Source organism: Furipterus horrens, unplaced genomic scaffold, assembly GCF_987537825.1.
Source record: "Furipterus horrens unplaced genomic scaffold, mFurHor1.1.pri manual_scaffold_4, whole genome shotgun sequence".
In the NCBI taxonomy this organism is placed as follows: Eukaryota; Metazoa; Chordata; class Mammalia; order Chiroptera; family Furipteridae; genus Furipterus; species Furipterus horrens.
The window spans coordinates 200,573,289-200,593,518 of NW_028327174.1; the positions used below are offsets into that span (position 1 = coordinate 200,573,289).

The following is a 20,230-nucleotide window of genomic DNA, read 5'->3' on the forward strand; positions in this document are numbered from 1 at the left end:
CCACCGCCCACCTCACCCGTCTCTTCTCTTAGTCCCTCCAGTGTTCCCCTCAAGGGAGCCCCGCACCCTGACCGTGACCGAGGGGCACCCCGCCAGGCTGTCCTGCGAGTGTCGGGGAGTCCCTTTCCCCAAGATCACCTGGAAGAAGGATGGTAGGGCTGCTGCCTGGGAAGGGGCTGGGGCTCCCAGCAGGCTTGGGGACTGAGCAGAGAAGGGCTGAGGGACGCGTGCCTTCTGTGCCCAGCACCCCCGCCCCCTAGGGCAGTGAGCCCACCCGTTTTCATCTCCGCTGGGCTCTGGCGTGGGGTGCCCAGCGAGGGCAGGGAGCCGCCTCCTTGTGTGGGGCAATGAGGAGCGGGGCTGCCGTGGGGATTTGGCCTGCCAGTCAGGGGGTGGCGCTGCTGTCACCGAGACAGAGGGACTGTGGGGGCAGGTGTGGGGGGAAGACTGGAGTTCGGGGGCCTGTTAATTTCAAGATGACTTAGACACCCAGTGAGATGTCTCGTGGGCAGGCAGAGGTAGGAGGTGTAGCTCAGGGGAGAGGTCAGGTGGAGATCCCCAGGGAGCGAAGAGAGTGTCAGAGGGAGGACTCGTGCTGATGGAGGACAGGAGCCCGGAGGGCTGCTCCTCTGTACACAGGGGCAGGATGACTGAAGTCCGTGTTTAATGCAGGGCCCCGAGCTCACCAAATCCTCCTTACTGCCAGGTGTACCCACTGCTAGGTCCTTGTCCTCAGGCCATGCATTCAGCAGCTTTCCTTGACCCTGGCTATGTGCTAGGTCCTGAGCCTCTAAGGATCCCGGGCCGGGTGGAGGGGCGGGGTGTGCACAGGGCTGGACAGAGTGAGGCAGCATCTTGGATGGTCCAGGCTGGGTTGGGATTCGGACGGACACCTGTGATCAGGAGACGCTCAGGGGTTGTGAGAGTTGAGCAGAGTGCCAGGATCAGACTGGGTGTTCAGGGAAGGCTTCCTGGCAGAGGTGACGTCTGAGTGGACACCTGAGGGTGAGCAGGAGTTAGCCAGGATGGGGAAGGACAGACCTTCCAGGTGCACGAGCCAGGAACCAGGGGCTTTTTCTTGCTGCATCCAGGTCAGCCCATGCCGGCGGAGGGGACCGGCCTCGGGCAGGTGTCCTCGGTGGGACGGCTGCTGTACCTGGGCCAAGCCCAGGCAGCCCAGGAGGGCACGTACACCTGTGAGTGCAGCAATGTGGCGGGAAATAGCAGCCAGGCCCTGCAGCTGGAGGTGCATGGTGAGCTGGGCTGGGCGACCCGAACCAGGCAGGAGGGGCCGCCGGGTGGGCAGCCAGGCACCCTGGCCGGGGAGACCCCACCGCCCAGAATCCATGCCAGGACAGGAATAGCGGTGACGAGAATACGTTTCATGGCCCCTCTTAGCCGAGTGGCATTTTATTAACTGCTCCTCCCAGTCAGCTTCCCGGCTTCTGGCCTGGGTGTGGGAGGGGGCAGCCCCGTGGCCCAGAGGGGAGAACACACAGCAGGAAACGGTCGGAAACTGAAAGCCATGGGAAGTTTCTCTGACGCTGAGATCCGTAATGGAGGCCTGTCTCCTGCTGCCGGTCCTGCGGTGATGAAATAGCTCAAGCTCATAAAAATCAGCCTGGAAAATAAAGCCAAGAACGGCATCCTGGGGAGAATAACCCCCACCCTAGCCAGCCTCAACGACTGTCTAAGCTCCAGGAAGCCCCCGTTTCTAAGGAAGGAAAGCTCTCAGATCTCACGGGCTGTGTTATGAGCTTGTTTTCCAAGCAGCAGGTCCTCTCCGGGATCCCAGTGTGGGGGAGGGTGTGGGGTACTGCTAAGACCCCATTCTAAGGAGGGAAAATAGAGGCCCAGAGAGGTGAGGTCACCTGGCCGAGGGGCAGTGGGGAGCACAGAGCAGCCTGGGGCCCGACGGGAGCCACAGCAGCTTTCTCTTCACCCCAGTTCCCCCTCAGATCGCTGGCCCCCGGGAGCCCCCCGCACAGGTCTCCGTGGTCCAGGCCGGGGAGACCACTCTGGAGTGCAACGTCACAGGGAATCCCCCGCCCAGGGTGACGTGGGAGCGGGACGGCCAGCCGGTGGGGGCCGAGCCCGGCCTGTGGCTGCAGAACCAGGGTCAGAGCCTGCGTGTGGAGCGGGCGCAGGCTGCCCACGCCGGACGCTACAGCTGCGTGGCCGAGAACGCGGCTGGGAGGGCGGAGAGGCGGTTTGCTCTCTCCGTGCAGGGTGAGGACCGGTGGGCTGCCAGAGGAGGGCCGGCGGGGCTGGGGGGCGGCCTGGAGAAGGCAAAGCCAGCTCCATCTCACGCCTCTGGGGAGCGCTGTCCTTGGGGGAAGCTGCCCACACTGCTCTGAGATGGGGACCGGCTTCAAAGAGTCCTGCTTGCCCTCCCCACTTTCCTCCCTCTCTCCCCTGCTCACTGCTCCGCTCCTCTGTTCCAGGCACTGGGGAGACAAGCAGTCTCTCTCCTGTGTGGCCTATACGTGATGCGGGAACTCCAGGGGCTGAACCCTGCCGTGCGGGGGAAGTCAGGGCAGCCTCCTGTAGGAGGTGACTTTCCAGCTGCAGTGTAAAAGCAGTGTGGGAGTTAACCAGGCGCCAGGCAGAGGGAGCAGACCCCACAGAGGTCCAGAGGGGTGACACATTCAGGGTGTCCAGAGCAGCCTTGGGATTTCAGCCTTTTATTGAGCTCCTACTGTGTGCCTCTGGGCACAGCGGGGAGAGATGGGAGGCCCCTCTCGTCATGCCCCAGTGTGGCTGGGACCCCCGGCCTGCTCATCCCTGCCTGAGAGGGCGTGGCTTCCTCTGGGGACGTGTGTCAGAGCCCACAGAGTGCCACAGGGCCCCGATGTGCGGGTCTGGGGAGCACGTCCGTGGTCACCTGTCTCACTGGTCTCGTTTGCTCAGTGCTGGCTCCGTACCAGGCCCTGGTCCCTGGGCTGGGCGCTTTACCCATGTTCTCCTGCCATCCTCCTGGCCTCCCTCTGCGGGGCCGGGGAAACTGAGGCCCAAGATGTCTGCCGGATGCCAAAGCCCAGCCTGTGGCCACCACTTACTCCTTTCAGTAGGGGTGGCTCTGGTCTTATCCCTTCTGCTCCTCAGACCCTCCTGATGGGAGTGGGGGGCCCCAGGGAAGGCAGTCACTGGAGCGTACAGTCCTGTCTGCATCCTGAATAAAGCTGCTTTTCTGTGTCTAGTGCCCCCGGAGTTCATCGGAGACTTAGACCCGCTGACCAATGTCACCGCTGCCTTGCACAGCTCCTTGACACTGCTCTGTGAAGCCACAGGCGTCCCGCCCCCGGGGGTCCACTGGTTCCGAGGGGAGGAGCCTGTCCGCCCCGGGGAGGACACCTACCTCTTGGCGGGTAAGGAGCCAGCCCCGGGAGTCCTGGTGTTGAGGTCTGGCCCTCTGCTTCTTCCTCGGTTCATCACACACCTGCAGCCTCTGGCCCTGAGCTGCCAGGCAGGCCTAAACATTGTAGCTGTTGGTCCCCCAAGAGTGCAGCCCCAAACACGGGCCAGGGGATGGGCTCCAGGAAAAAAATATTAGATTTAAACACGTTTAGGAAATGTGTCACAGTGACCGATGACAGAGTCAAGGTTCTGATAAGTCCTGTAGCAAAAACTCCTGGTGCTTGTATAATACCCCACAGAGCAGTAACAAACTTCCGGAAATAGTGACCTAAGCACCTTCACCTCCGAAAGGTCCCTCTTCACAGGGCTGGTTTGTGATGGTTCCTGCTGGCACACAAGTGCGGAAACTGAGGCCCCAGAGGCAGTGTCCCATCCAAACCTTGCAAGGACTTCAAGGCCCCTGAAGTTTACCCTCAGGGACCCATCAATGCCTCCCCACAGGGATGTTCCAGTTATTCCAAAGCTGGGATGGCAAATAAGCTTCCCTGTGCTCCGCTTCTGGGCACGTGGCGGGAGCGGCCTGGTGTGCTGTGATGATACAGGGAGGGAGAGCAGTGATCGATTAGTGATTTCTGCCCTGGGTTCAGGAGCGGCAGTGATGGCCTGTGGCCTGCGTCTGTGCCTTCCCTGGGCCGGTCTTAGCAGGTCCCTCGTCTCCTCTGAGAGGAGCTGGCTCCCCTCTGACAGGTCCTTGGAGGAAGGTGCCCGTTTACAGGCTCCATCAGAGAAGCAGGGCGGTCTGACCTGGGCCAGACCCAGTGCTGTCCCTTTAGCCCCGGACAGACTCCAGAAATGGGGCTAGTCAGGTGACAGATCCCTGTCACTTGAACAGCATCTTAGGCTTACCCTGGTGTGTGTCTAATGTCTGGGGGGCTCCACCCACCTGATGACCCTCCTGGGTCTCAGTTTCCCCATCTGAGGAATGGAGCACTGAGGGAGGCAGATACGTACATGTCTCACTATGACACCTGGCACACTCCCGTCCCTGGGGGTCAGCCTGGGCTCAGCTGGGACAGAAGCTGCTCAGAGCCATGCCTAGAGGCCAGGCTTCTCCCTCCCCAGGCGGCTGGATGCTGAGGATGACCCGGGTACAGGAGCGGGACAGAGGCCTCTACTCATGCCTGGCAAGCAACCCGGCTGGGGAGGCGCGGAGGAACTTCAGCGTGGAGGTCCTGGGTACGTCACAGCCTCGCGTTCCTAGGCCACAATCCTTTTCCTCCTGCCCAGAGCTCACAGCGGGGAGGCGGGGGGATGCTGGCGGGCAGGATGAAGGGCTCTTGCTATAGCAGAGGGCCTGGCCCAGGAAGGAGGGAGAGACCAAGGCTTTTTTTTTAGCTTCACCAGCAGCCTCTGCTCTGAGGCTGTCATGGAATATTTTAGACACAGCAGGGACTAATTCCACATGGAAGGGAAAAAAATTTTTTTTTAATAATTTATTTATTTATTTATTTGTTGATTTTGTTTTAAGAGAGAGGGGAAAGGAGAAAGAGAGGGAGAGAAACATGACTGTGTGGTTGCCTCTCACTCGCGCCCCCAAATGGGGACCTGACGTGCAACCCAGGCATGTGCCCTGACTGGGAATCGAACCAGCGACACTTGGCTCGCAGGCCGACGCTCAATCCACTGAGCCACAGCAGCCAAGGCTGAAAATATTTTTAATGCCACCCAAACTGCCTGCCTCCATCAGGGCCTTCCCCCAGAGGCCCTGGTACTGCCCCTGGGTGGCAGCGAAGGTTTGTTAGGCTCACAGCACAAGGGGTGGGGAGACCGAGGCGCAGGGACCTGAAGTGAGATGCCGTGGGCTTTGGGTGTCCTGCTTGGTGGTGGTTCAGTCGAGTGAGCCAACCCCGTCAGTAACCGGCCCTCTCCCTGCCTCCCAGTTCCTCCCAGTATCGAGAGCGAGCACCTGGAGGAGGCGATCAAGGTCCCTGAGGGACAGACAGCCCACCTGACGTGCAATACCACAGGTAAGGCCACCCACGGCGGCTGGAAGGATGGTGAGAAGGCAGCTTCAGAAAGGGGCACTGGGGATCTGGTCTGCCTGTCCTCAGCCCCTCTGCTCTCCATCCCAGCACTGACTGCACTGGACCACAGTGACATCTGTGTACCCCAGCTGGGCTCTGAGCTCCTTGAGGACCCAAGAGCTGCCTTGTCACCATGGTTCCCCCAGTGCCCGGTGTAGGAGGCTCCCATCAGTGCTGTGGGTTGGGATAGATGGATGGATGGTGGATGGGTGGGTGGGTGGATGGATGGATGGATGTATCTATGTATATATATGGATGGATGGATGGAGGGAGGGATGGGTGGATGAAGATGGAAGGAGATCAGTGGATGGATGGGTGGAAGGAATAACTTGTCTTCCTTCTGTCTGTGCTAAGCCACCTCTCCCCACTCCTCGGTAAGGAAAAGGCAGTCAAACCACTTAGGAAAAGGCCCAGGCCAGGTCTGGTGGCCGCTTCTGTGTCCTGCCCTGCTGCATGGGCCTCTGGACTGAGATGGAAAATCCATGCCCCCCACCCCTCCCTGGAGCAGCCTCCGACCTCGGCTCTAACCTGGTCGAATCCTGCTGAACTGTTTCCCCTGCCTCTCTCCTCTGCGCACAGGCCGCCCGCAGCCCGAGGTCACGTGGTTCAAAGATGGCCGGCCGCTGGCTGGTGGGGATACCCACTACGTTTCTCCAGATGGAGCCCTTCTGCAAGTCATCCAGGCCAACCTGTCCAGCGCCGGCCACTACGCCTGCGTCGCGGCCAACGCTGCAGGGGAGAAGACCAAACATTTCCAGCTGAGCGTCCTGGGTAAGTGCCGGGCCTCTCCTGGCAGGAGGGAGAACCAAGCTGACCAGCTCCTGACAGACGTCCTCCCACCAAGTTCACTACTATGTTTTCTCGCCCCTCTCCAAGTTCAACAACAGCAATAACAATAACCACAGCAGCCCTGCGGGTCGAACGTTTGTCATAGGCCAGGCATTTGTATAGGCCTTTTGGGTTGAAACTTCACAATAACCCTAGGAGGTGGGTGATGTGCTTGTCCCCGTGCTGCCAATGGAGCCCTGTGGCTTAGGTGACAAGATGCCCTCCAGGCCATCTGTTTCCCTCAGGCAACTGTCTTGTTAGGCTGGAGAACCAGATTAGAAAATGAGAGGGACACAGACTGGTTTGTAAATTCTGTTTCTAAAAGTGCTGGTGTTGGAATGGAGAGTCCCCTGCAGGGGCTGAAAGAGGAAAATTTAGGACCGATGGAAGCAGTTATTCTGCTCAGCAGGGAGCAAAACTCCCACTCCACCACCCTGCCCTGGGCTCAGCGGTGCAAGCTGGAAACACAGGCAGAACTGAGAAGGCTCTGGTTACGTCCGGAGATGCTCTTTGGGTGTTAAGAGGCTGTCGGGGAAAGTGGGGCAGAAATTGCCCGGCTTGTCCTGTGGCCTTGCCTAGTGGGGGGAGCTGGGGCTGTGGATCACCCAGGCCTGAATTCAAGTCTGGCGGCACCGGCCTGGGCTCCCCTGAGCCTCGGCTCCCGTCTGTGCACTGCAAGTAGCAACAGCGTGGCGGCTGAGCACCAGGGTCTGAGACTTTGCCAGGTGCTCAGGCCCAGGGTCGGGGCTCCCCGTTCACGAGCCCTCTCCCGGCCTCCCATCACAGTGGTTCCCACCATCCTGGGAGTGACCGAGGACGGTGCGGACGAGGAGGTGACCGTGACCGTCAACAACCCCATTTCTCTGATCTGTGAGGCGCTGGCCTTCCCCTCCCCCACCATCACCTGGATGAAGGATGGGTCCCCCTTTGAGGCCTCAAAGAACATCCAGCTGCTCCCAGGTGAAGCCCTCTGGGGGGAGGAGCGTGGGGTCAGAGGAAGAGACTGGTGAGCCTGAGCTCATGCCCAGGGTGACCCTGGCCACTCCCCGCAAGCAGGCACCCACGGGCTGCAGATTTTGAATGCCCAGAAGGAGGACGCTGGCCAATATACCTGTGTGGTCACCAATGAGCTTGGGGAGGCCACGAAGAACTACCATGTGGAAGTCCTCAGTGAGTCCGGGGACCTCTGGGGCTCTGGCCGGGTGGGAACCCTGGGACACCAGCACCCGGGCTGTACTTGACACCCCAGGGGCTTGTCTCCTCTGATAGTCACCAGGCAGCCGGGCTGGCTGCGTCATTCCACCTTAGGGCCAAGGACTCTAGGAGGAGGGGACAGTGAGTTAGGACTTCGGCTACGTGGAGGCCCAGACCCACTCCAGTCCTGGGGGGTTATGATATAACCAGAGGCTCTTCAGCCTGAGACCTGGGACTCCCAGAGGTCGCCCTATGAGTTCCCCTGGCTCAGACCTGCCTGGCGCCCCTGTAACCAGTGCTCACAACACGCCGACGCCCTAAGTGGCCAGCCCCAGGAGTGGATTGGTCTCCGGGTCCCTGTTCCTCTATTCTCCCGAGCCAGCGCCCCCTGCCCTTCCTGGCCCTGGGACCAGGGTGAGCACTGTCTCAGTGCCCCCACCCCAAGCCTGCTGCTCAGACCCCCTTGTGATTTTCAGTCCCTCCTTCCATCTCCAAAGACGACTCCAGCAGGGAGGCCGGTGTGAAGGAAGTGAAGACCAAGGTCAACAGTACCTTGACCCTGGAGTGTGAGTGCTGGGCTGCACCCCCGCCTGCCATCAGCTGGTATAAGGATGGACGGGTAAGCTCGGGGCCCCCTGAGCAGCCTCGGGTGCTCCTCTGGGCCCCCTGGTTCTGCCCGGAGCCTTCCAGTAAACACAGGCAACGCACCTGGCCCCGGGCGGGCCTGGACGCTGCCTCCCCTTTCCATTTTAATAGGAGATCCTACCCTTTATAGAAACAAATCTCATAAACATTAAACTCTACATTCACCCATTTAATTCTCTTCTGATTTTTAAGTTGTACGGATTTGGTGTTATAAACTTGTCAGAGTGTCCTGTCATTTCGCTGTCTTTTTTTTAAACCTTATTAAAACCTAAGTTCACTTGTCTGGGTGCCCCCTTGCCCACATTTTTGATCCCCATTTCCCTTCTTGCCTCCCCCCACAGCCCGTGACGCCCAATGAGCGGCTCCGCATCCTGGGCGAAGGGCGGCTGCTTCAGATCCAGCCCACGCAGGTCTCGGATTCGGGGCGATACCTGTGCGTGGCCACCAATGTGGCTGGCGAGGATGACCAGGACTTCACTGTGCTCATCCAGGGTGTGTGGGGGCCAGCAGGGCCCGGTGGGGGCAGGGGCCCAGGGCGGGGGTGGTGGCACGGCTGGGCGTGGCGAGTGTCTGCTCCTGGAGCGGCCTGGTGGGAGGGCTCTGCTCCGGCCTGCCCGCCCCTTTCACATCACTGGGGGGCACGTCTGGCTCCCCGACTCCTGGCCTGGGCTCTTGCATGACCTCACTTCATGACCTAAGGACATCACTGCCCCCTAGGCCTTAGTTTTTTGCCTTGTACAATGTGAGGGATTGAATCAGGTGGCCTGGACACCCCCACACCCCCAGTTCTGAAAGCCCATGACTTGATGCCTCTGGGCTCCAACACACACACTAGCTAAAGCTTAATACCTGGCCTCCTGCCCTGAAAAACATCACCCAGTCGCAAGAAGTCTTGTGTGTCCATTAGACACGTGCTCCAGAGGGCAGGAACCTGATTCTAGCACCCAGTGTAGTAATTGCTCAATAAACACTCGTTGAAGGAATGAGTGAATTTAAAAAACGCCTTGTTGTCTGGGACTGGCTGAAAGGGTGCGATTCCCACTCCCAGGGGAGGCTGGGAGGGGAGGCTGTCGGAGCAGAGGCGTCTCTGCCTCCCTCAGCTTCACGTCATCATGGCTTCATCACCCCCTCCCTTCCCAGTACCCCCCATGTTCCAGAAGGTGGGTGATGCCAGTGCAGCCTTCGAAAGCCTGTCCCAGGAGGAGGAGGCCCGGGGCGGGGTGACGGAATACCGCGAGGTTGTGGAGAACAGCCCCGCGTACCTGTACTGTGACACGGACGCAGTCCCACCCCCGGAGCTGACCTGGTACAGGGAGGACCAGCCGCTCTCGGCCACAGATGGGGTGTCCGTTCTGCAAGGTAGGCCGGGGCTGCACAGAGAAGTCCCGGAGTTTGCAGGCAGTGACCAGGGCCACTACCCACATCAGAGCGGGTCCCCTCAGCTGCCTTTCCACAAGCCCTCTGAGCTCCCCTGGGTGCTGCTTGCGGTGTGACCTAGGGCAGGGCCTGTGACCACTCTGGACCTTAGCTGCCTTTTGTAAACCTGGACTAGAAGTCCTGTGGGCCTCAAGGTCTGCACTGTCTGGAAATAATCGGCTGATGCTGGTGCCCTTCTTGGAGGGACGGCTGCTTCTGCATTAGCATTTCGTGACCCCCAAAGTGGAAGGACCTCTCACTGGGCTCAGGCGCACACTGGGATTCAAGGTCATGACTCGTGGGACTTGTTTTTGTTTTTTGGGTTTTTTTTTTATGACTTTAGATATTTATTTAAGGTGATTTTGTTTTTTAAAGCAACACTTTTGTTTTAGAATATTTTTCTGGTGTTTTGTTTTGTTTTGTTTTGTTTGGAGGATTTTGAATGGAAGGCTCTGGTGTGGGGCTCAGACATGCCCGGCTTCCCTGGGCGGCCGCCCCGGGCCAGACCAGAAATGGCAGTTATTCCAGGCACGGAGCCCTGCAGTGTCCCATGGCCAGGGACTTGGTGGCCTCCCGGCTTAGGACTCGCCCACATCCTGCCAGGCTTGGGCCATGGTGGTAGGGGTGGGTCGCGCAGGAGAGGGCATGCTGACGAACAGGTCACTCCGGGGCTTGTACTTTGGCTCTTGCAAAAGCAGGCAGCCTCTCGGAGATCTGGGAGAGGCAGCGCTTGCTGAAAGCTGTTTGTTCCTCTCAGAAACCCCTGGACTGACCCTTAACCTGCCTCTGACCTGGACACTGACCCAAACCCTGGGTACACAGTGAGCTCAGTCACATGCTGATCCCTGGCTCCGACTCTCACTGTAGATTAATCCCAGCCGTCAGCTGACCCCTGACCCCTGACCACAGCCTCTGACCCCCCAGTCCTAGCCATAAACTCCAGCCCTACCATTGACCTCTGACTCTGGCCACTGACTCCTGGTCCTGAGCTCATAGATTCACCTCACACCTCAGTGACCCTGACTGTGGCCACACCCTCCCTAATCATGACCGCTGTCCCCTGGTTCTACATGCAATGAGCCTCTGGTTCTGACCCTGGTCACAAGCCCCCCATGGCCTGGGCCAGCAAGCCCGCAACCCAGAATGTGAGCACAGAGTGACCTTAACTTGGCTCCTACTAGAAGCCACCTGTAACCCCCCAAAGATGCCAGGGTGTGGCTGGCCCCGGCTGGCTCTGGATCACAGGGGTCCTAGGTGACACCCCTTCCCAGCAACCCCCAGCCCCAAGCACCACAGCCCGGAGCTGCCTCTGTGCCTCCTGAGAGCCTCTGCCCCGCTCTCTGGCCCTTCCCTCATCCTCAGTCAGCACTCTGGGTGCCCTTGCGAAGCCTCGGTGGCTCCATCTGTAAGATGGGAGTGTTTACAGCACACGGAGTCTCAGAGCAGGAAAACGCTTGGCCAGGCCTGGCACACAGCAGCCTTCCTGGGCTTTATTTGACCCCCTGGCCCCGTAAACTGGGGCAGACAGGCCGATTCTCTCCATTTCACAGATGAGGCAGCGGGGGTGGGGGTGGGGGGGCAGGGTGATATGTACCAGGTCCCCTCCAGAGGAAGGAGCAGGCCTCCTTGCCTTTGCTCAGGCCTCTGTCCCCCGTCCCTGCAGGAGGCCGGGTCCTGCAGATCCCCCTGATACGCACAGAGGATGCTGGGAGGTACTCGTGCAAGGCCTCCAACGAGGTGGGCGAGGACTGGCTGCATTACGAGCTGACGGTGCTGAGTGAGTGGCCAGCCTGGGGGTCCGGGGGTGTCTCGGGCCTGCAGGCCCCATGTGGGCCTCTCCTGAAGGGGGTCATGGTGGAGAGCGTATTCAGCCTGGCAGTATTTGGAGGTTGATAATGTAGGGGTTATGGGGTTGGGCTGTGAAACCAGGCAGGACGGGGTTCAGACTCCGCAAGCTGCTTCCTAGCTGTGTGGCCTTGAGCGATTCACAGCCCTCTCTGAGCCCCAGAGTCCTCAGCTGCATCAGGGCTTGCGTAGAGCACAGGGAGCCTCAGCCAGTGCCTGCTCCTCACCCTCCTCTCCCCCACCCCAGCCCCACCCGTGATCCTGGGCGACACAGAGGAGCTGGTGGAGGAGGTGACCGTCAACGCCAGCACCACTGTCAGCCTACGTTGTCCAGTCCTGGGCAACCCCGTGCCCACCATCTCGTGGCTCCAGAACGGGCTGCCTTTCTTGCCGGGCCCACGGCTGCAGGTCCTGGACGACGGGCAAATCTTGCAGGTCAGGACGTCCCCCAGCCTGGGCCGAAGGCAGCACAGCTCGTCTGGGAACCCGGGAGCTGCCGCTCTCTGTGCCGCAAGCACGCAGGGGCGCCGGGGATCTCATTCGGCCCACCGAACTGTGGAGTCCAAGCACCACAGCGTGGCTGCTGGCAGGCGCAGGGTCACACACGGCTCCTGGAAGTCCTGGTGCCGTCCGAAAAGAACGCATGTGAATGCCACACCTGGGGCCCCGCGCAGCACAGGGCCACCTCCCGGGGGAGTGCCATCTGACGCTTACAGAGCCAGGCGCAGCCCCTGGGACCTCAGACAGCACCCTTGGCCCCCCAGTATCCAGACACCGCTGCATGGGACCCCTGGAACCCAACCCGGCATAGATCAGCCCCCCTCAGGCCTGGGGAGACCGTTGCTGTAGGGGTGCACCAGCCCCCCCTCACAGTCCCCTGCTGCATGGCACCGAGAGCTCCAGAGCAGCCGTTCTCAACTGTGGGCCGCGACCCCTTTGGGAGTCCAACGGCCCTTTCCCAGGGGTCGCCTAAGACCGTCGGGAAACACATATATAATTACCTATTGTTTTTGTGATTAATCACTATGCTTTAGTTATGTTCAATTTGTAACAATGAAAATACATCCTGCATATCAGATATTTACATTACGATTCATAACAGTAGCAAAATTATAGTTATGACGTAGCAACGAAAATAATTTTATGGTTAGGGGTCCCCACAGCATGAGGAGCTGCATTAAAGGGTCGCGGCATTAGGGAGGGTGAGAACCACTGCTCTAGATGGACGTGCGGTGTGCGTGCCCATCAGTGGCGGCCTTCTGAGGGGCTCCTCTGGGTGCCCGCCTTGCCTGGCGTGGTGAGGGATCCCTCCCAGGAGTCCTGGGGAGGGGCCCGGAGCCGTCAGAACCATGGCATCTCCCAGGCACCGTGTCCCTGTGCCCACAGGTTTCCACGGCGGAGGGGGCTGACGCCGCCAGCTACATGTGTGTGGCCGAGAACCCGGCGGGCTCTGCGGAGAAGCTCTTCACGCTCAGGGTACAAGGTGAGCTGGGCTGCGCAGGCGGTCCCCTGGGGCTTCCCAGTAGGGGCTATGCTCTGGGCCTGCCCATCCGCTCTGTGGCTCAGCCCCTCTTCCCTCCCCAAGGGGCACCACCTTGGTGCTTCCTGGGTCCTAGGCCCCGGGGCTGCACCCAGAGGTTAGGGATCCGTGCCTGGCACCAGCCACATCCCAGCCCAGAGAGCACTGGGGTAGCCTGGTCACTGAGAGCCAGCCCCCGAGGATTTTGGAGGTGGTCAGGAAACGGCTCTTCTGAGGCCTTACGGCACCAACATGAAGCACTTACTGTGTACCTGGCGTGGGGTGACCCCTTCCAGCAGAGCTGGGAGGTTGGCCCGATCTCACAGCTGTGGGGATGCTCAGAGAGCTCACGCAGTGGGGGTCTCCCCGCCCCGGAGTGGGCCCTCTCGGCCTCCGCACTCCTGTGATACACGGTCCTCAGTGCTGTGGGCTCTGCCCCCCAGTGTGGGGCCGTTGGGGCCGCCGGGACGCAGGGATGACGGTGCTGAGCACTCGAGGTCCAGGACTCAAACCTGAACTGAGATCTGGGCTCTGCCACTGACCGCCTAGCGGAGTGGCCTCGGAAGGGCGACTCTCCCTCTCTTATCTCCAAGCCCCTATGGTCTCATCTGTGACACAGGGTGACAAACGGGGGCTGCTGCACGTTATTGTCTGACAGTGCACCCAGGTGAGGTGCCAGGAGCTTGGGAGGGCCCTGGGTTTCTCTCTGTGGCTCCCCGCTCCCTGGCCACAATGCATTCTCAAGTGTCTTTCTTTACCCTGGTGGCCCCGGGGACAGTGCCACCACGAATCGAAGGCCAGGACTCAGAGCAGGTCACCGCCGTCCTCAACAGCAGCGTCTCCCTCCCCTGTGATGTGCATGCTCACCCGAGCCCTGAGGTCACTTGGTTCAAGGACAGCCGGGCCCTCTCCCTGGGAGAAAAGGTCTTTCTCCTGCCTGGTGGGTAAACTGAGGCTTGGGGTTCAGCTCTGTGGGGGCGGGACTGGGAGTCTCATTGGGGGAGTCAGGGTTGGGGGCATGCACCTGGGGAGCAGCCCACTTGCTGGTGCGCTGGGCTGACTCCCTGCCCCCCACGGCAGGCACCCACACGCTGCAGCTGGCCCGGGCACAGCCGTCAGACTCCGGGACGTACGTGTGTGAGGCCCTCAATGCCGCCGGCCGGGACCAGAAGGTGGTGCGGCTCAGGGTGCTGGGTATGTCCTGTCTGCACCCCCACCTGCGCAGCCCTGTGTAGGAAACAGCCCTGGGGGCCCCTACCCAGGACGCTGAGGCCTGGAGAGGACAGGGGGCTTTTCCAGGTCACCCAGCAGCCTTGTCCCCTGACTCCCTGGGTCTGAGCCTTCCCCTGGGGTGGGGCCACTGTGTGACCCTCATGGGCCCCATAGGCTGCTCACCTGTGGCTGGGGCTGGGGAGGACACGGGGAAGGCCATAGCCCCTTACTCTGCTTGGCCCCTGCCCCAGTTCCCCCCACCTTCAGGCAGGCCCCCAGCAGCCCCCAGGAGAGGTCCCTGGTGAAGGCGGGGGACAAGGCTGTTCTGAGCTGTGAGACAGACTCGCTCCCTGAGCCGGCCGTGACCTGGTACAAGGACGGGCAGCCCCTGGTCCCGACCCAGCGGGCCCGGGCTCTGCACGGCGGGCAGAGGCTGGAGATCCTGGATGCCCAGGTGAGCAGCCCGGGGGTGTGGGCAGCTGCGGCGGCCGTGCCACGTCGCCTCCCGGTCCCGGTGGGCAGCTGTGTGGCAGGCTGTGGGGGCCGGAGAATGGAACCCACACTGATCACAGAGTGCCCTGGAGCGGGTCCCTTCTCGGCTTCCTGCCTCCGTGTCCCTGGGGTCTAAAGCTCCCCAGGCCCTCTAGTTATGACTCCCGGGTGGTCAGTTCTGTCCCTACCCCCACCCCGCACGGTATAGATTAGACTATCACGGTGTTTGGGGGATGTTTGGGGGATGTTTGGGGGATGTTCGCTGCTCCTCTGGAAATGCATTCTGGGCTCCTCCTGCCTGGCTCAGCTCTGTCCCCACAGCGAGGGGTCCTTCCTTCCAGGCTTTCTGACACACAAGCCCCTGGCGGAGGGTGGGGGGAGGGGGCGAGGGGGTGGCATTCAGCCCCCGTGCTCTCACCTGCTGTGGGCCCTCCTGCTTCTTGAAGTTCTTGGGGAAGGCTGGAGGGCCAGGTCTCCCCTTGGCTTCCCAAGCACGACCAGCGTAGCTGGGGAGTCCCTGCTCTGGAAGGTTCTGGGACCTGGACAGGCCCAGGCCCGTGCACCCTGTCACCACGCGCTGTCTCTGTCCCAGGTGCCAGATAAAGGTTTATACAGCTGTAAAGTCAGCAATGTGGCTGGAGAGGCCATGCGGACATTCATCCTCACTGTCCAGGGTAAGCCTGGCCGTGGGATCCTCAGCAACGCCCGGGGCTGCCGAGGACGGGAGGGCAGTAGATGGAAAGAAGTGGGGTTGCTGAGTGTGGAGGGGACAAGCTCTGGAATTGAAAAGAGGGAGATCAGAACAGGACTTCCTGCGGGGGGCTCGGCAGAATGACCGTCCCTTGAAGCCTCGGGTTTATCTTCCATAAAAGGAGCTAAACGCAGCACCTGCCTGCGAGGCACGTGGGAAGCACTCGGTCAATGGGCTGCTGGGACCCGTGTCGATAACGTGTTGGGCACAGGGCCTGGCATGTGAGCGCTGGGATGGGAGCCCTCAGAGATCAGACACTGGGGCGGCCCAGGGCCCCGTCACCTCCATCCTGAGCCCTGAGGGGCCTGTCTCATCAGCCCAAGGACAGGGTTAGGGTTAGGCTTGGCCAGATCCTCTCGGGATCAGATGTTGTGTCAGAATACAGACTCAGCTGTGCAACAAAAAGACCCCTAAATCCAGTGGATTCAGTGAGAGAGAAGTTTACCTCTCTCATCCGTAACCCAGACGTGAGTGTCTAGACTGGGGAGTAGCTGGGCTCTGATTTAGGGTCTCAGGCTCCTTCTATCTGGTTGCTCCCCTGTGCCCAGTGCGTTGTCCCTGTCCATGTGGTTGAAATTGGGACCCATTGCATCCTGTCCCAGCCCACAGTAAGCAGAAGAGAGCAGAAGTAGAATGATTTCTTCTACTTGTCTCCCATTTGATGGGGACTTAGGTTGCTGGCCCCATCAGGCTGCAACGGAAGCTGGGAAATGCAGTTTCTCCCTGAGCGACCACGTGCTCAGCTAAAATTGCTGTGCAAGATGGAGAGGACAGGATGGGAGGACACCGGCTGTTGGCCACACATGGCAAAGCAGCGCCTCCCCACCAGGCCAGCAGTGGAAGGGCCGGACCCCGAGCCATATTGATACCATGCGTGGTACTCAGAGCTCAGTCCCTTCTCCTGATGGCTGCCTTCGTGAACGGAGCGGGGACTGTCTGGCCCCTGAGGGCAAAGGCATTTCATCCTCAGCACAGCCATCTCTGGTCCACGGGTGGTGGCTGCCTAGGGTGCATGACCTCCTCCTGGCCGAGCCTGGAAGCGCTGGAGTTGATTAGTGACGCCTGTCCTGGCATAGGCGAGGAGCTACTGGTGCGTGAGCCCGGCATTTACCGTCCTGGGGCTAAGTGGACCCCTCCTACACTCTGCTTGGTAGATGTTTTAAAATAGCCAGCTTCTGGTTCTATTTGTGAATAAAACAATCCGCATCTCCATCAGTGGCAAAGCATAAAATGTCCACTCCTCGCCACAGAGAAGGGCCTTCTCCAACATCCCTGATCTGCCTGGGAGGAAGGAAGTGAGGGCAGAGTCTTAAGATTCTGGGAACCTGGCTTTTCTCCTGCAGTGCCGCCAGCATTTGAGAACCCCAAGACAGAGACCGTGAGCCAGGTGGCTGGGAGCCCCCTGGCCCTGACCTGTGATGTGACTGGGGTCCCTGCCCCCACTGTCACTTGGCTGAAAGACAGAATGCCCGTTGGTGAGTGCATCGGGTCCCAGACACTGAAGGGAGTGGGGTCCCTTGGGCAGAAACGTCCCAGTGGGAAGCAACAGGGAAGGGCTGAGGAAGGTCCTGGTGCAGGTGGGAGGAGGGCCTCAGTTTCCCTATGGACACAGGAAGGGGCTGAGTGATTCAGGGGTTCCTGGGGTCTTTCCAGCTCTGTGAGTATGGACACCGAACACCTTCTCAGGGAGTCACGTGACTTTTGTGGCTGGCCTAGACGCAGCACCTGGGGCGGTGGGCCTACAGGTGACAGGCTGGCATGCCCCTCTGTCCCGCAGAGAGCAGCGTGGAGCACGGCGTGGTCTCCCGGGGGGGCCGCCTCCAGCTGAGTCGCCTGCATCCGGGCCAGGCTGGCACCTACACCTGCGTGGCCGAGAACGCCCAGGCCACAGCCCGCAAGGACTTCGTGGTGGCTGTGCTGGGTACGTGTTCGCCCCGCACCCTTCCCTGTGTCCCACCCCCACGCCAGCCCCTGCCCCTGCCCTGGGCCTCACCAAAGCCCCTGCCGCAGTGGCCCCCCGGATCCGGAGCTCGGGTGCCACGCAGGAGCACAGCATCCTGCAGGGGCAGGAGGTGCGGCTGGACTGCGAGGCTGACGGGCAGCCGCCGCCGGAGGTGGCCTGGCTGAAGGACGGCGGCCCGCTGGGCCGGGGCGCGGGCCCCCACCTCCGGTAAGGCCCGGCTGGTGCCCTGTCCCCGTCCCGGGCAGCAGGGCATACTGACCCTCACGCACCTGCTCGCGGCTCTCCCTCCCTGCGCAAGGTTCTACGTGGACGGCAGCTCCCTGGTGCTGAAGGGCCTGACGGCCCCAGACTCGGGCGCCTACACCTGCGTGGCGCACAACACGGCCGGCGAGGACGCCAGGCTGCACACCGTGACTGTGCTGGGTGAGCAGCAAGGGGCGAGGAGAGGCGGGCGGCCCCGGCGTCCTGGGACGGATGGGGCCCACCCTGGGCACCCAGAGGGTGACGCGCAGTGGGGACCCAGGAGGCCTGGGCCGGCTTCAGCCCTGCCCATGCTGGGGGCCGGGCCACGGGGGCTGCGCTGGGCCTCCGTCCCCATCCTCAGGCTGGAGGCGACCGCTGCAGCCCCGGGTGCAGCAGCAGAACTGTGGGTAAAGGATGAGAAGGGGCCACGGGAGGGTGGGATGGAGGGGAGACTGTGCCCCTCAGCAGTGGCCTTCATCCCTTCCTGGAGGTAAGTGTGGCAGACATCTAGGCATTGGTTCTGCCTCCTGGAACCCCCTTAGGCGAAGACCTCTCCTCTCCCCAGACCCCCTCACTCCCCCTCTCTTTCTTTCTTCCCACCCCCAGTGCCTCCCACCATTGAGCAGGGGACAGAGGGGGCAGGGCCGCTGGTGCGCAGGTCTGGGGAGATGGTGACCCTGGCGTGCCCTGTCCGGGGCTCCCCACCCATCCACATGAGCTGGCTCAAGGACGGCCTGCCCCTCCCACTCTCCCAGCGCACCCGCCTCCACAGCTCCGGCCGCGTCCTCAGGTAAGGGAGCACACAGCTCCGGCCCGCTGGCCAGCGCGTGGCAGGCTGCAGACGCCTTCTGGCAGCCTGAGCTTTTGAACCTAAGAATAAAAGGCTTTCAGAGTGAGAGGCAACAGGCATTTATTGAGATCAGTAAGAAAAGCTACTCAGGACACACTGATGCAGGCAGAGGCCCGAGTCCTGTTCCCATCAGGAGACAAGGCCATGAGTACTTATTTGAAAGGGAAGCGGGACAAGTACGTCCGCAGCCGGGAGGCACTCCTGGTGGCCCAGGGAAGGAAGCACGGCGACGTCACCTCTAACCAGTGTTTTTACCTCTCAGTCCAGGGGCCACAATAACTGCTTTCCTGTTATCTTCCCAAACAATTCTTTGGGATACGATGCTGCCCTAGGCCCAGTCCAAAGGTTATTGTGCCCTGTTTTAACATTCCAGAGACTTGAGGCAAAGGACCTACGAGGCAGTTCCCTGGCGTGGCAGCTCCAGCTCTGTTTTCTAGTGGCTCCAGGCCTAAAACCACATCTGAATGGTTTTCAGAATAAAAATAATATAAATATATAATTTTATGATGGGGAAAGTGAGAGGACCCCACCCCCAAATGAAACTCCAGAGATGAAAGGGGGAAGCACAGATCCAGGGGGAGACATCTGGTTGTACCCAACTCAGCCTGGCCTGGGGTGGAGGAAATCAGGGAAAGCTTCCTGGAAGAAGGTGCGTGAGCAAAGTCTTCATGCATTCAGCCACACCTGTTGGAGCTTACTGTTCCAGGTGTAGTTCTGGGCACTGAGATAGAGCCATGAGCAAGATAAAGCCCCAACACCTGTCACTTTGGGGACGAAGGGGGATGGGAAATAAACAGATATAACAATGAAATCTCACAAGGGATATGTGCTCTGAAAAAATAAAGTAAGGTGAGGGGATGGGAGACGGCAGTGCAGAGGGATGCTTTGCACGGTTTGTGACAGGCACTCAGATACTGTGAGACTTGATTAGAGGTCAAAGGAAGTGAGAAGGCAAGGTCAGAGGGCTCCATGCGGAGGAACATCAGGCAGAGGGGACAGCAGGTTCCAAGGCCCTGAGGTGCGCACATGCCTGTGCAGTCAGGGACCGGGTGGGGAGGGGAGGGAAGGGGTGTGTGTGTGTGTGTGTGTGTGTGTGTGTGTGTGTGTGCGTGTGTGTGAGGTCAGGTGACAAAGGACCTTGTGAGCCCCTGGGAGGACTTGCGTTTTCCTACAGAGACGGATGCAGCAGAGGAGCATCATGATGTGACTTACATTTTTTGTTGTGGTCAAATGCACGTAGTATCAGATTTACCATTGTAACCATTTCCAGTATATAATTAAGTATATAGTTCTAACCATTGTTAAGTATAGAGCGGCATTAAGTCCATTGACACTTGTGTAGCTGTCCCCTCCATCTGTCTCCAGAACTTTCTCGTCTTCCCCAGCTGAAACTCTGGCCCCGTGGAACACTAGCTCCCACCCTGCCCCTGCCATTCTCACTTCTGTCTCTGTGGATCTGACCCCTCTAGGGACCTCTTATGAGTGGAGTCTTGCAGGATTTGTCCTTGTGTGTCTGGCTCCTTTCTCTTAGCCTCACGCCTTTCGGGTTGACCCACGTGGTAGCAGGTGTCATGGTTTCCTCCTTTTCAAGGCTGAATAATACTCCATCGTGTGGATGGACTGCATTCTGCTCACCCTCCGTCTGTCAGTGGACAGTGGGCTGTTTCCACCTTCGGCTGTCGTGAACAATGCTACGATGAGCACTGGCGTACGACTGTCCATTTGAGTCTTTGCCTCCAGTTCTTTGGGGTTATGACTTAGGGTTTTGGATAATCCTTCTGGCTGCTGTGTGGACCACAGTCTGTGGGGTCACGGGCAGAGCAGAGAGGGC

The 20,230-nt window shown here is 60.2% G+C and overlaps 1 protein-coding gene across 1 annotated transcript in view; it reads left to right on the top strand.

The window, feature by feature from the left end:
• Positions 1–20,230, top strand: part of HMCN2 (hemicentin 2) — a 132,180-nt gene that overhangs the window by 79,754 nt on the left and 32,196 nt on the right. The window contains exons 43-66 of the mRNA XM_090274902.1: positions 33–152; positions 1,092–1,253; positions 1,948–2,229; positions 3,201–3,368; positions 4,480–4,593; positions 5,298–5,384; positions 6,021–6,212; positions 7,056–7,229; positions 7,326–7,439; positions 7,940–8,082; positions 8,450–8,600; positions 9,249–9,467; positions 11,188–11,301; positions 11,617–11,804; positions 12,756–12,852; positions 13,667–13,828; positions 13,969–14,082; positions 14,352–14,554; positions 15,185–15,266; positions 16,687–16,818; positions 17,121–17,264; positions 17,354–17,513; positions 17,605–17,729; positions 18,156–18,339. Coding sequence (XP_090131028.1) covers positions 33–152; positions 1,092–1,253; positions 1,948–2,229; positions 3,201–3,368; positions 4,480–4,593; positions 5,298–5,384; positions 6,021–6,212; positions 7,056–7,229; positions 7,326–7,439; positions 7,940–8,082; positions 8,450–8,600; positions 9,249–9,467; positions 11,188–11,301; positions 11,617–11,804; positions 12,756–12,852; positions 13,667–13,828; positions 13,969–14,082; positions 14,352–14,554; positions 15,185–15,266; positions 16,687–16,818; positions 17,121–17,264; positions 17,354–17,513; positions 17,605–17,729; positions 18,156–18,339 — 3,631 coding nt within the window. The remainder of the gene's footprint in view (positions 1–32; positions 153–1,091; positions 1,254–1,947; positions 2,230–3,200; positions 3,369–4,479; positions 4,594–5,297; positions 5,385–6,020; positions 6,213–7,055; positions 7,230–7,325; positions 7,440–7,939; positions 8,083–8,449; positions 8,601–9,248; positions 9,468–11,187; positions 11,302–11,616; positions 11,805–12,755; positions 12,853–13,666; positions 13,829–13,968; positions 14,083–14,351; positions 14,555–15,184; positions 15,267–16,686; positions 16,819–17,120; positions 17,265–17,353; positions 17,514–17,604; positions 17,730–18,155; positions 18,340–20,230) is intronic.